Source organism: Furipterus horrens, unplaced genomic scaffold, assembly GCF_987537825.1.
Source record: "Furipterus horrens unplaced genomic scaffold, mFurHor1.1.pri manual_scaffold_2, whole genome shotgun sequence".
NCBI classification, from domain to species: Eukaryota; Metazoa; Chordata; class Mammalia; order Chiroptera; family Furipteridae; genus Furipterus; species Furipterus horrens.
In genome coordinates, this window is record NW_028327172.1 from 212,037,454 (window position 1) to 212,052,003 (window position 14,550).

A 14,550-nucleotide genomic window follows, 5' to 3' on the forward strand; every position below is an offset into this window, starting at 1 on the left:
TACATTACAGTTTAATATTAAAGTCTAAGGGATATTTTATAATTAAGAAAATGCTCTCTGTTTTTATGAGAATTTTTTTTTTATTTTTCTAAAATCAGTTTGGTTAAAATGTGTTGTGTTCTTTTTTTATTCTCACTGAAGGACAGGGGGCACACTGAGGCCAGATGCTGCTAGTCTGAGAGATTATAGCAAACGCTGAGGCAATAAGCCAAGACAGGCCATTTGTATGAAAAGCCACTGGCAACAGCTTTGATGGGCCTGAAATTTGGTGGGGCAGGGCTTCAGGGAATCATCAGGGCAGAGCAAACAGTGATAGCCAGGTAGATGGAGACTCAGGTATGGTGCTTGCATGCTGGTTCTGTGGGGGAACAGCTCAGAAAAGGAACAGTGGCCTCTGCCAGCACTTACGTCTGAGAGAAAGCTGCTGCTCCAGCTCTCGCCTTCATGCCAGACACTTCGTTTCTCCCCATATGTCACAGGGGCCTTTTGAACTGCTGCCTGAGCGCTGGAGCTCAGAGGGAGGGAGTCCGAGTGTGTTTGTACTTGAGCCGTTTAAGAAGAACTGCCTGGGGCTCCAACAGCTTTTTGTCTAATTCAGCCCACAATTTCCGCTGGTTTTTATAGCCAGAATTTGTGGGGACTTCTTTTCCCAGCACTGGAACCCTGGGCTGAGGCGCTTGGTGTGATAGCTAAATAAATTGAGGAAATGATATGATTTCTTTCATATTCCCCTCCCTGTCCTCTTGATACTGCCTGCTGGTGTTTTCTGGGGTCTCCACAGAGTTAACTATTTATCATTACTGCTTCAGAATCCTTCTAGGTCCGTTTGTGGGTATACGAGACTATACAGTAGAAGTACAATGCAAAATGATCAGGCAAATCTTGTAGCATTAGGAGAAATCTGTAAAGTTGTTGGAAAATTACTAAAAGCAAAGTAATTAGCAAAGGAGGGTCTGGCAGAATCTGATGATAAATAATTGAAGAGAAAATCTACAAGGCTCAGGAGATATATAAGTGGGTCAAAAAAAAATAATTTGATAATTAAATGATTAATAGAGATCCTTGGGAAAAATTATGAAAACCATTAATTTTTTTATAACAGTGACCCTTCTTTATGATGATATGAAAAAAATTAGGTTTGAAGAGAAGACTGTCAAATTATTAATGTAATTTTAATAGGTATTTTTAACTATAGTGATGTATACACACAGAAGAGTATGTGAAATACATGTATACTTTAAAGAATAGCTATTCCTGGATCAGGACATAGAGGATTGTCAAGCTCCTCAGAGGCCTGCCTACCAGGTACCTTTATTAATCCTCTTTCTACCTTTAGAGGTAACTGTTATCTTTTATACTGATCTTTTCCTTGTTCTATTACTTTTTTTAGTTTCATCATATCTGTATACTTCTCTAAGCAATATTTGTCATTTTTAATTTTCATGTGAATGCTAGAATTTTTGGGTATTTCTTTGTGTCTTGCCGTTTTTGCTCATCATATCAATGTTTATGATATTCCTACTGTGATGTGAGACTCTAGTTAATTAATTTTGAGTCTGTATTATATGCCTATAAAATGAAGGAAAATACATTATTTTAGACACAGTGTTTTTGTGTTTTTTCTAAGACCCTAAAAATATTTTTTTTTACTTAGCAAATACTTTGTAAGTGACTACTGTACTATGTATGCACTTGTTGTTTTTAGCTGCGTGTGACCAAAGAACCAAGTAAGTGAAGCATAAACAATAGTGAACCTAGTATCGCAGCGTGTTTGATTTCACAAAATCTTAATTTCTGTGGCTCTAACATACCATGAAAGATTGAAAAGGGAAATTCTAACCTGAGGGGGATGTTTAGGACAGATATAGCAAATGTGCTTCCTCTGCGCTTAAGATAAACACTTAAAACAGTAGAAAATGGGAAAAGGAAAGAAGAGACATTTCACAAAGATATAAAAACTAGTATGCAGGGAAGATGGTAAACTGCACAAAGGTTTTACATTCGTACTGGAATTAAAGCCATGTCTTTGGTGAGACCCTTTTTTTCTTTATCTGTTTGTACAACCCAGTGATTTACAGGTAGTTACATTTTTTAAGAAGGTTGGTTCAAGAATCTAGAAAACCAAAGTCACGTTCTGTAAGTTTTTATTTTCTTGCATTACCAGTTCTTCTAATACAGTATGATTTACTATGTCATCAGAGAAAGACAGCATTAGAGGGTGTACATGGCAGGGTAAAATTAAACACATGCTCACAATCAAATTAATGTATTTCATCTGTCTTCAACTAATAACAATCTGTCATGTTATCTATCTGAGTAGGAGCATAAACAGTTTATTTTGTGTTTGGAGTAACTTCCTGGAGGTAGTTAATGTGACAAGTAGTTTGTTTGAATTGAGTATAACCAGATCAACACTCTAGATGTTTCCTTGATAACCTAAAAATTACTGTGAAAATCTCTACAAGTGCTATATTTGTGTTTTGCTTCTACTTTAAGTTAGATAGGACATATTTTAGTCAATTCACTGAAAATATTCTGTTTCTGACATCATATGTGAACTGAGGAGCAAGAATAGTTCATACTTTTAATGTGTTTTTCCATTGACAGGAAATAGACAATGATATAATTAATTAGCATCATATAATACTTTCCATTAAAAAAACATGAAGTAATACATTCTGGTATGAATAAAAATGTCATATTCATTATAGAGTATGTTCTTATAGCATGTTGAAAATGAATATTTAGGAAGATAGGAATATTATAAAGTCTTAAGGCCGGTATTAAAAGTAATGTGTCTTGTAATGTTTTTAAGAATTCTATATTTTACTTAACTTAAAAATTTACATCAGTCTGATCAGTAGCCCTGATTATTATTATACATTTGCTGTATCTAGTTTTTAAACTATTGTTATAGTTGGTAGTATATTTTCGAAAGTTACTCTGTTCATTATATTAGTAAGCCCATAGGTAGATGCAATGGAGGTCCTGAAAAGGGGTGCCTGAATGCCAGTGAACAAATAGGTCTTAGAAAGAGAAGTTGTCACAAGAAACCATCAACCAAAGGAAAAGTCATCCTACTGAACAGGAGAAGATATTTGCCAATGATACGTATGTTAAGGGTCAATATCCAAAATTTATAAAGAACTCAGATAACTCAATACCAAAAAAAAAAAAAAAAAAAAAAAAAAAAATCCAGTTAAAAAATGGGCAGAGAACCTAAATAAATACTTCTCCAAGTAGGACATACAGAGGACCAATAGACTGGAAAAGATACTGTAAATCACGAATCACCAGGGAAATGCAAATTAAAGCCACAATTAGATATAAACTCATACCTGACAGAGTGGCCATCATCAATAAATCAGCAAACAACAAGTGCTGGCGAGGATGTGGAGAAACGGGAACCCTAGTGCACTGTTGGTGGGAATGCAGACTGGTGCAGCCACTGCGGAAACCAGTGTGGAGTTTCCTCAAAAAATTAAAAATGGAACTGCCTTAGGAGCCAGCAATTTTACTTCTGGGTATATATCTGAAGAGACCCAAAACAATAATTTGAAGGAATATGTGCATCCCTATGTTCATTGCAGCATTATTAACAATAGCCAAGATACGGAAGCAACTCAAGGGCCCATCAGTAGATAAGTGGGTAAAAAAGTAGCAATACATACATGAGATACAATGGAATATTACTCACCCATGAAAAGAATGAACTCTCCCCATTTGAGACAGCATGGATGCACCTGGAAGGTGTTTTGCTAAATGAAATAAGCCAGATAAAGACAAATGCCATATGATTTCACGTATATGTGGAATCTAAAGAACACGATGAACGAACAAACAGAACAGAAACAAGTTTATAGATACAGAGAACAGAGTAACGGTTGCCAGATCGGAGGGCGTTTGGGGGCTGGGTAAAAAAGGTGATGGGATTAAGAAGTACTAATGGGTAGATGCAAGATCATCACAGGGATGTAAACTAAAGCACAGGGAACATAGTCGGTAATATTGCAATAACTGATGGTGCTGGGTGGGCACCTGGAATGTTGGGGGGAGCACTTTGTAAAGTATATGATTGTCTGATCACTATGCTGTATACCTGCAACTAATACAAAATAATGTGAATGCAAACTAATTGAAAAATAAAATTAAAAAAAATAGTTGCATAGACTTATCTGATCAGCATGAGTGTGTGTTTTCAACATCAAAATATATACATAATTTTAAGCACATTTAATAAGTTATTAAAGGTATTTTACTTGTCATGTTCGGGCCAATCATGATGGATCATTTTTCAGTTGTAATTTCACAATCTGTATGTACAGCTGCAAGTACTTTGTAAAGGACTTTATAAAATCAATGCTAAGGCAAAGTGTATCTTATTTTATGATCTTATGGGCTCAGTTTTATGGTTTATTGTTATTAATGAATACTTTTAAAGTGCTAATAAGTAATAATCATATATAATTCCCCTTTTTATAATAAGCATTTAAAGTTTGTATATCTTTATTCTTTTAATTAAAGTTTCAGAAAAAAATTAGACGTAAGTGCTCATCACCAAAGCTGATACTCTCTGCGTTGTTTATTTACTTATATGTTTATTTTATTCTTCTTTGGAGAGACACCAACTGGGTCTGGAATAACCGTTTTGACAAATAGGTGAAGCGTCATTCCGATCTCATATGCACAAAAAAGTAAGGCTCAGAGTGACTTAAACAAAGTCCCAATACCAGCCATCAGTAGCACCAGCTTCTAGTCTTAATTTCTGAGGCACTTCCACTGGGTCTGCAGTAGTTTACAAAAAGATATCAATAAAATTCCTCTATTCTTTAGCATCTTTCTCAAACAAAAGTTCTTCAACTTCTTGTTCCGTCTCTTGGTTCTCCCACAAGAGCAGTGCTGTCTTCCCCTGAAGCCCTCGGAGGTGTTGATTTTTTCCTTCTGTATATACCTTATCACTAGGATGAAAGGAGGGATCGGTGGCCTTGTCTGTGGTCCTCTTTTCAGATCATTCTTTATCTTCCGTAAAAGCCCTTAGATTTGATTATCAAGCCATATGATTATACCTCCTGCCACTCGTATTTGTTGGCCAACACCTATATCATTTCCTTGAGTTTTCTTGAAGATTTGGGCTCCTCGGTTACAGTCGCTCTGTTACTATGCTGTCATAATTCTTAGTAATTTCAATACTAATACAGATTATTCTAGGACCTTGGTCTCTCAGTTTGCTGAATTCTCTACCTCCAGTCATGCTGTGCCCCCCACACATCTGCACAAACATAGTTATTCTGAAGACCTAAACTGACCTTGATATCAGTTTCTGCACCCTCTTTCTAATACCAAGTTCATGCATCCCATTCTCTATTTATTATATGCCGTCTTTCCAGCTCCCTTCCTTTAGTCACCCAACTTCAATAATTTAAAAATCCAGATAAGACCTTAAAATCAACTTAGATTCTGTTTCGTAAATGTAGTAATCACTGCATTGCATGTACTCTCTTCAGCTCACCTGTTTTTCTTTTCACTTGTTGTACAAGGTTGGGAAAGCCTTAGCTCACATGCAAAGTTCTCTCCACCCACGGAACTAAATGAGTGTGGCTGGAACAAACCCACAACTACACTGTCTCATTTTAAACCAGGTTAACTATCTTCCAGTGACTTTTCTATATTTTTCAAATCCCGTGTCAAATCCATTAGCAAACCCTATTTACTTTTTATTCCAAAGATACTTTGAGAATCTGCCCCACTTTTTATTACCTCTGGGGCTCCCCACTCCAGCCCTACTCCCCATCCTCTCTTTCTTAGAATGTCGTTCCCTCGGCATTGTCTTTGCTTTACCTTTGTCCCTGTGCAGTTTATTCTCAATAAAGAGCCAAGAACCTTTTAAAATGTGAGTGAGATTATAACTTTTGTGTTTTTTTTAATCACAGCCCTCCATTAACTTCCCATCTCTTAGAGGGGCCTGCACACTCGGCGTGATGTGGCCCTGGCTTCTTAATACGTTGCGTGCGGGTGGCGAGAATTCTCGTCATTTCTAAAAGGCATTTAAATTCCCTGGGACGCAGTATGTTGGGCCGCATTACCCACTGTTTCCCTCCCTTTCCCACTCGCTGTAGCCACGCTGTCCTCCAGGCTTTTCCTTGCAGCTGCTAGAAATGACCTCCTCTAGGGCCTTCGCGCTTGCAGCCCGCTCTGCCTGGAAGGCTTTCCCCCACGTTTCCTTGCTCCTCAGCCGGCCTAAGATTTTTCACCTACCTGTTTAAAATAGTGCTGCCTCTCATGTACCCTTTATTTTTCTTCACAAAATCTATCAGCGTTTTCCATACTGTATATTTTACTTGTTGGTCCTTCGTTCTTCATTCAAATGTAAGCTCTTGGCTATGTCTGCAGTGTCCAGGACAGTGCCTGATGCTCAAATATTGGTTGAATGACCGAATGGATGATCAGTATCATAATTATCTGTTGAAATGGTTAAGTGCATGGTTAAGCAGGATGCGTGGGTTGGCCAAAAAGTTCAAATGTTTTTTTCTGTAAGATGGCTCTAATAGCGCGGAGCTGTCTTTAACTTCATTTGAAACAATTTTGTTAGATTATATTGTGACAGCTGTCAGATCAGTGTGCATTTAAAAAAAAAAAACTTACCAAAATTGGTGAATTTTTGTGTGGCCATTTTGATATTGAAGATGGGAGAAGATATGCAACATTGTTGGCATATTATTCTTTATTATTTCAAGAAAGATAAAAACGCAACGGAAATGCAAACAAAGATTTGTGCAGGTGTAGAGAAGGTGCTGTGGCTGATCAAACATGGTTTGAGAAGTTTTGTGCTGGGGATTTCTAGCTGGATGATGCTCAAAATATACAAATCAACGAAGTTATTGGTGAAAATGAAAAATGTGTGTGTTTTTTACAAAAAGGCATATATACAGTATTAACGCCTCTGTCTTTCAGTTACTTAGATGTTGGAAGGATATACCCAACATGTTAACAATAGTTATCTTGCGTTGATGGCATTTTAGATTTCATTTTCATCCTTGTTTTTTTTTTGAATATTTGGGAAATGAGCATATATTACTGTTATTAGGAAATTTTAATTCCATTTTTAAAAATATAACAGCTACGCCCTTGCCCATGTGGCTCAGTTGGTTGGAGCGTTGTTCTGTAACCAAAAGGTTGCGGGATCCATTCTTGGTCAGGACACATACCTAGGTTGTGGGTTCGATTCCTGGTCAGGGCACGTACCATCTCCGGTCTGAGTGAGTATGGGAGGCAACCAATTGATGTTTCTCTCTTGCATTGATGTTTTACTCTCTCCCTTCCTCTCTGTTTATAAGAATGAGAAAATGTCCTCGGATGAGGATAAAAAAAATACATATATGTGTGTGCGTGTATGTTTATATGTATATGTATAATACCTACAAAAATATGTGGTTCACTGAAGGACATAAAGGAAATTATAGCAGTGAGAGTGTTACGACATGTATGATAGGTAGGTACTGGATAATCATTTTAAGAATGCTCTTAAAAATAAAAGAAAAAAATAAAATGGAAAGAAAAAAGATTTTTCTAGTGTCTCACTATAACTTTATCTTCAGAATTTACATTTCTGGATTATTTAGAATGAAGTACTCTAGTAACTGAGCCCTCTTAAATGTTGCCCAGTAAATTCTAACACAGAAAAGAAAACTTTGTAGTGAGTTCTACAAGGGCCTTTAAAAAAAATCTCTGCTTTTTCATTTTTTCAGAGTCTCAGTTATTTGAAATAATTTATATATCTTTAGTGGTCTTTTATGTTCATAATACTGGTGGTAGCCTTTAAAACTTTATTTATTTATTTATTTTTTCTTTACTTTTCTTTATTTTTAAAATTGTTTTTCCATTACAGTTGTCCCATTTTTTCCCCCACTGGTGGTGGCTTTTTGAAGACATGGATTGTATCTTTTTCATCTTTGGGTTCTTACTACCTAGTACAGTACTTGGTATATAATAGGCACTCAATAAATGTTTGTTGAATAAATGCTTCTCCCTCACCCCCAGTTGGTCAGTGACATATTTGTCTTTTATTGCTATTTTTATTGGGAAGAAACCTTTTCCTTGGATAGTGAATCCTCCAATGCTGTAAACTCATGTGGTGGTTCAGGAGTTGTGGGGAGGGCCAGAAAGAGGGGGAGAAAGAGAAAGAAAACCATTGAACAATGATAGACGGTTCCATTTGAAAAGACACACACACACACACACAAAGTGACAAACTTCATTGAAAAAAATATTAGACAGTGATTTCATTGGGGTTTTTTCCTAGTGACATGCTTTGTTCTTACTCTTGTTGAATTAGGAAAGTATTTTAGCTTTAATATTATGATAACCTAGATATATAACTGTCAGTGCTGTTAGCTTAGTATTTTAGTCTTCTACAAATCGGTGCCTGTGGTATCTGTTCATTTTTGGGCTGTTACTGTAAATAAGATCTCAGTGGTGTTTAAGGAACAGCAGCTTGTGGCCAGAAGAGGAAAAAGTTCCATATTATTCAAGCTAAGCAATATGAATGGGACTCAGGAATCCCTCCACTAAGTAAAAATCTCCTAGCGAAAGATCTCTTAAGCCTACAAACTAAAGACCTTCAATATAATTTTAAATAAAACCTCTTATGTAAAATGAGAGCACTTTTAGTTGATAATCAATTGACACTATTATGTAGGCTTACTAGATTTGCAAATTTACAAGTTTTTACAAGTCAGTTGGGTCCCTTCCTCAGGAAATCAATTTAACTTTTTTTCCCTATATTGACTCAAAGAACCTAGTTGTCCTTAAATCCTGCGAATATATTTGCCTTATAATTTGATGGCATTGAGTCAACACCCTTATAGGGTTTCTAGTGTTGTAAAAAGAGAAGCTGTTCAATAAAGGATCACATTTGAAAAAATAGACCGTGCTGGATAAAACCAGTACTGGATATGAACACTGCTTTGCTTTAAAGCACCTACAAGTACTCAAGGAAATAAATGCTTGCTCTCTACTTTCCAAATAAATACTTAGGTTTGGAAAGCAGCTGAGCTCTGTCTTTAAATAATAAACCATGGCTTTAAGTAAATTAAATAAACCGAAATATTGGTATTGTCTAGCATAAAATTAATTATGTATTTGTGTGAACATCAATATTTATAAAAATTGCAGAACTAATTAATTATTATAGTAATTGAACTGTTTCAATCAAATATGCTTCGGTAAGTGCATCTTTCAATTAATCATTATGTTTAAACTTATTGTACTAAATATATATATATTTGAGTATCATCAATGTGCCTGAAGCTATATAGATAATAAGAATGATAACTTTCATTTTTTGAGCACTTATCAGTGTTGGTCTTTGTTCACTATACATGGATTAATTCTCAAACACTCCATATAAGGTAGGTATATTTGTAGTCTTGGTTTTTAGATTTAGAGATTGAGGCATAAAGAAATTAAGGAAATCACCCAAGATTACGCAGCTAGTGTCTAAGCTGTGGTATAATATTGGAAAATAAGTCAAACTTAAACATGTTAAAATGTGTTGATTGACTCTAATATTAATTTTTTTTTCTGTTTTTGTTCACCCTTCTAGTTGATTTGGAGCATTTGCGAACAGTGAAACCTGAAAAACACTTACGGTTTTGCCAGGAGAATGGTTTTAGTAGCCACTTTGTCTCGGCAAAGACAGGAGACTCTGTAAGTAAAATAATGGATTTTGAATGTTATGAGGTTTACTTTTACTTAATAATATTCATAGGAAGTATACTTCCATTATTTAACTTTTGCAACAAATTAATGCTTATTGAAGACATAAAATAAAATAGATATGTTTATTCTGTGTATATTACTTTTATAATTCATATAACATAATTTTATGGTTATCTCGAGTATTAGATAAGAGTTTGAAAAGAATATAAATGATCCACAATCTCAGCATTCAGAGATAGCCATTCATAAGCTCATATGATTCCTTCTAGTCTTCTTTTTCTTTAAAAAAATTTTTTTTAGTATATTTTATTGATTATGCTATTACAGTAGCCCAGTTTCTCTTACCTTTGCTCCCCTCTACCTATTTACCCCCCTACCCTCCAGCAATCTCACCCCCCTTAGTTCATGTCCATGGATCACGCATATAAGTTCTTTGGTTTCACCCTTTCCTGTATTATTCTTAACTTCTCCCTGTCTATTTTGAGCCTACTAATTATGCTTCTTAGTCCCTGCACCATTTCCCCATTTCTCCCCCGTCCCCCTCCCAGCTGATATCCCTCCAAATGATCCCCATACCTATGATTCTGTTCCTGTTCTGGTTGTTTGCTTATTTTGTTTTTGTTTTTATTTTATTTTATTTATTTTATTTTTATTTTTAGATTCTGTTGTTCATAGTTGTGTTTGTTATAATTTCCATGTTCACAATTTTGATCCTCTTTTTCTTAAATAAGCCCCTATAGCATTTCATATAATGATGGCTTGGTGATGATGAACTCCTTCAGCTTTACCTTGTCTGGGAAGCACCTCATCTGCCCTTCCATTCTAAATGATAGCTTTGCTGGATAGAGTAATCTAGGTTGTAGGTCCTTTCTTTTCATCACATTGAATACTTCTTGCCAGTCCCTTCTTGCCTATAAAGTTTCTTTTGAGAAATCAGCTGATAGTCTTATAGGCACCCCTTTGTAGGTAACTTTCTTCTTTTCTCTTGCTGCTTTTAAGATTCTCTCTTTACCTTTAACCTTTGTCATTTTAATTGTAATGTGTCTTGGTATGGTTCTCTTGTGGTCCAACTTGTTTGGGACTCTGTGCTTCTTCGACTTGTATGTCTATTTCCTTCGTCAAATTAGGGAGGTTTTCCTTTATTATTTTCTCGCATAAGTTTTTAATTTCTTGCTCTTCCTCTTCTCCTTCTGGACCCTTATGATTTGGATGTGGGCATGTTTAAAGTTGTCCCAGAGGTTCCTAAGCCTCTCCTCATGTTTTTCTATTCTTTTTTTCCTCCTTCTGTACTAGTTGACTATTTTTTTCTTCCTTATGTTCTCAATCATTGATTTGAACCCCGGTTTCATTCCTTTTACCATTGGTTTCATGTGATTTTCCTTCATTTCACTTAGTATAGCCTTCATTTGTTTCCTGTTTTACTTAATCTTGTCTGTCAAGCCTGTGAGCATCTTTATCACCAGTGTTTTAAACTCTGCAACTGTTAGGTTGGCTATCTATCTCCTCATCTGTGAGGTTGGCTATCTTCTCATCGCTTAGTTCTCCCACTGGAACCTTGATCTGCTCCCTCCTTTGGGCCATACTTCTCTGCCTCTTCAACTTGACAGCTTCCTTTGTTTGCCTCTGCATCTCGGGAAGAGCTGTCGCTCCTGTTACGTTGTAAGGGGTGGAGCCTTAGGGATTCGTCAGTACAGGGCGACCTGTATTCCCACATTGTGGCGCTGTATGTCGGGGAGAGGTCTGAGAGGGAACAATGCCACCTGCTTAGCATTCACCCCTTTTCCACCAAACAAAGCGACTCTGCTGAGAGACCAGGAGCTCCCTCCGCCACTCCATCTCCCACTGGTTTTCACAGTCAGAAGCAATGTGGCTTTATTCTCCCCCAACGGCGGCATCATGAGCTGCCCCGTCTGGCCCGGGGCTGTGATGGTTCCCAGGTTTCCTAACTCACTTTTCCAGTGTTTGACTCCACTTTCCACTGGCCGGCCCCAGCCACGGTGCTGCCGCTGCTGGTGGAGGTGCTGCTGCCCCCGGGCCTCCTCAGGCGTCGCTGGCCCGGAGCTGCTGCTGCCGGTGTCCTGCCCGGGAGCCGTCAGTACTGCCACCACTGCCACCACTGCCGCCGCCACCACCCCGTGCCCTCTCCGCCTGGGTCTGCCCCTCCTACCTGTCTGGATGAGTATTTCCTCTTTATTTCTTAGTTGGACTTGTTTCAGTTCGATTTTCTGGAACTTCTGATTGATTTTTATAATTTATGAGGTAGTTGTAGTTCTTAGTTGTGAAGGGAGACTCAGTGTGAGAGCACACTTATGAAGCAAAAGTAAGGTAACCTCTGGGTTGGAGCTCTAGGAATCAGATTGGGTTCAGCATAAGCTGACTCTGTATAAAAAGTCTGTTTACAGAAAAGTGTTTGTAGTTTTTTGTTTACGTGTAACGGAGAAAATTGTTCCTTGACTCTGAGCTGATAAAATAACAGTGAGGATTTCCAAGTTGTTTTGCTTAAGAGATGTGGAGAATTAATTGGCTTGATGAGAGCCCCAATTATTAAAGGGCGGGCAAAGGCCGGATCACAAGGCCGGGGTGGAGTTGGCAGTGAGAGACCCAGGCAGTCAAGTGCCAGCTAACGTCGTCTCATTTCCTTCACCTGTAATTATCATAATTGTCTTATGTTAAATCTTTAAAAATGTAAGTTTTTAGGGACAAATATATATGTTTAGACCAATTCACTGAATTTCATGAATGTTCAAATGATGTGTTTAATCATTAAAAAATATATTACATTTAAAATTTTGCTGTATTTGACAAATAAAGCTATTTTTGGAATAACCTGGCATATCATATTTTAGCTATTCTTGCTGTTTATCATTGTTTAGAAAGTTAAATTTACTTGAAGGTAACTTAAGCATGCCTGTTTTAAATCATTTAAACCTATTTTTGGTATGTAGGTCTTCCTGTGTTTTCAGAAAGTTGCTGCTGAAATCCTTGGAATCAAGTTAAACAAAGCAGAAATAGAACAGTCACAGGTGATTATATTGAACTTTATATTTTAAAGAATAATTTCTTTCTTAAAAGGTATTAATTTCCACCCCTGAATTCTTTAACATTTATGTATCCTATGTACATATCCCTAAAAATCCTAGAAACAGATTGTGTGTATGAATGATTCACTGTTTATTGCAGAAGACAGAGGCGTAAACTTTTTGCAAAATTATTGTATCCTTGAAACTTCATTTTGTCCTTTTTGTAGGAAAAATGAGATTAATATAATACAACTTTCATTAATGGGTAAATAATGGGTTAAGGGACTGATCATATTGCTTTGTATTTAAGTTTTTCCAGGATTACTGTACAATATTTTAAAAATATTTTATATGAAATCCCTACTATTTGTTAAAGTAAGTCTTAATTAGAGTTTTCTCCACTTGGCGTCTTCCATGTTTGCTTTGGTAAAACATTATTTTTTCAGTTTTTTAAAAGTCTGTACATTCTGTACTTTAAAACATCCTTTAGTGATACTGATTGTTGATGTTATTTTATTGTTAATTTAATAATGGTATAGATTATTGAGGATTTCTGAATTCTTTCTCTAGTCCTAGTCAATTTTCTGAGATAAAGAAGTAAACATGAATACCAACAGTCAAGCATTTAGAAACACCACTCTAATAGTACACCGATTTACATGTTTGATAGAATAAAAGATCAGGGCAAGAGCCTATCGCTTGAAGTTAAACTTCAGAAGTGATTTGCTTAGAAGCAACAAATAAATTACATTTTTCCAGAATCCCTTCCACTCTATTCCCACCTCATGCGGCTAAAAAGGTGTGATCATCTTTTCCATCCTTAAATTTTTCTTTAATTCTTTTGAGTTAGTTCAGCGTCTTATTTCTGTGGTTACTGTGTATGTGTATTATATGTGTTTTAAAACAGCTAGAGCCATTATTTATTAAAGATTGTTATGCTCTTGTGGCTGTTTTTAGGACTTCTGCTACTTTTATTTCTCATTATTCAAAAGAATTTATTTGAGCACTCAGCTATGGCCAGGAACAGTCTTAAGATATTTTGTGCCGTGTGAGTTGCTCCCAGACACGTAAAAACACTTACTTGTGTTGGCCCAGGTGGTGGGTTACAAGAAAGAGAGACCATCCTAATTTGCTTGATTGCATAGAACTTGGCAGACCAAGTGCATTTTCTGCTTTTTAGTCTTTATTTCTGAGTGGCGTCTGGGAAAGGATGGCTGGTTAGAGAGTCCATGAATGATGATCAGATCATTATAAATGATGTATTGATCATGCATTATATTATGTGGTATAGTGTTGGGTCTGATGATGATTTAAAGGAGTTTAAGATGTGGCCCCTACCTTATATTAAGAAAATTAATATATCAATATTATGTGCCAGGCACTGTGTTATCTACTTAATCCCCGTAATAACTCTGTGGAGCAGGCGGCATTTCGTTTTATTTCATGGGCAGGAGACAGACCGTGGAGAGGCTGAGGAACTTTAGGTCCACCATCTGTGGTTAGGCGGTGGTGGGGCCAGGATCTGAACAGGATTGACAGCGGTGCCCCTGGACTTTGCACTCTGCTGTACTGAGAGAAGAGTGACCCGGCATTTTGGGGGGGGTGCGGGGGTGTGTTAAGAAAATGGCTGGAAGAGAACCTGGCATGAACAAGGTGAAAAGCCTAGGTTGTATTTTGGAAAAAGAGGAGCAGTTTGGTTAAAATTAATGACTATTTGTGTTGGAGTGTAGAAGGAATTTGAGAAAAGATTATGGAGATTTATGAATGCCAAGATGATAAATTTTATCTACCATATTGACGGTGGGAAATAATT

The 14,550-nt window shown here is 36.7% G+C and overlaps 1 protein-coding gene across 2 annotated transcripts in view; it reads left to right on the forward strand.

Moving 5' to 3' along the window:
• Positions 1–14,550, forward strand: part of RAB28 (RAB28, member RAS oncogene family) — a 73,369-nt gene that overhangs the window by 52,026 nt on the left and 6,793 nt on the right. For both annotated transcript variants that reach the window (XM_090267068.1, XM_090267069.1), the window contains exons 5-6: positions 9,602–9,705; positions 12,663–12,740. In XM_090267068.1, the coding sequence (XP_090123194.1) occupies positions 9,602–9,705; positions 12,663–12,740 (182 nt within the window). The remainder of the gene's footprint in view (positions 1–9,601; positions 9,706–12,662; positions 12,741–14,550) is intronic.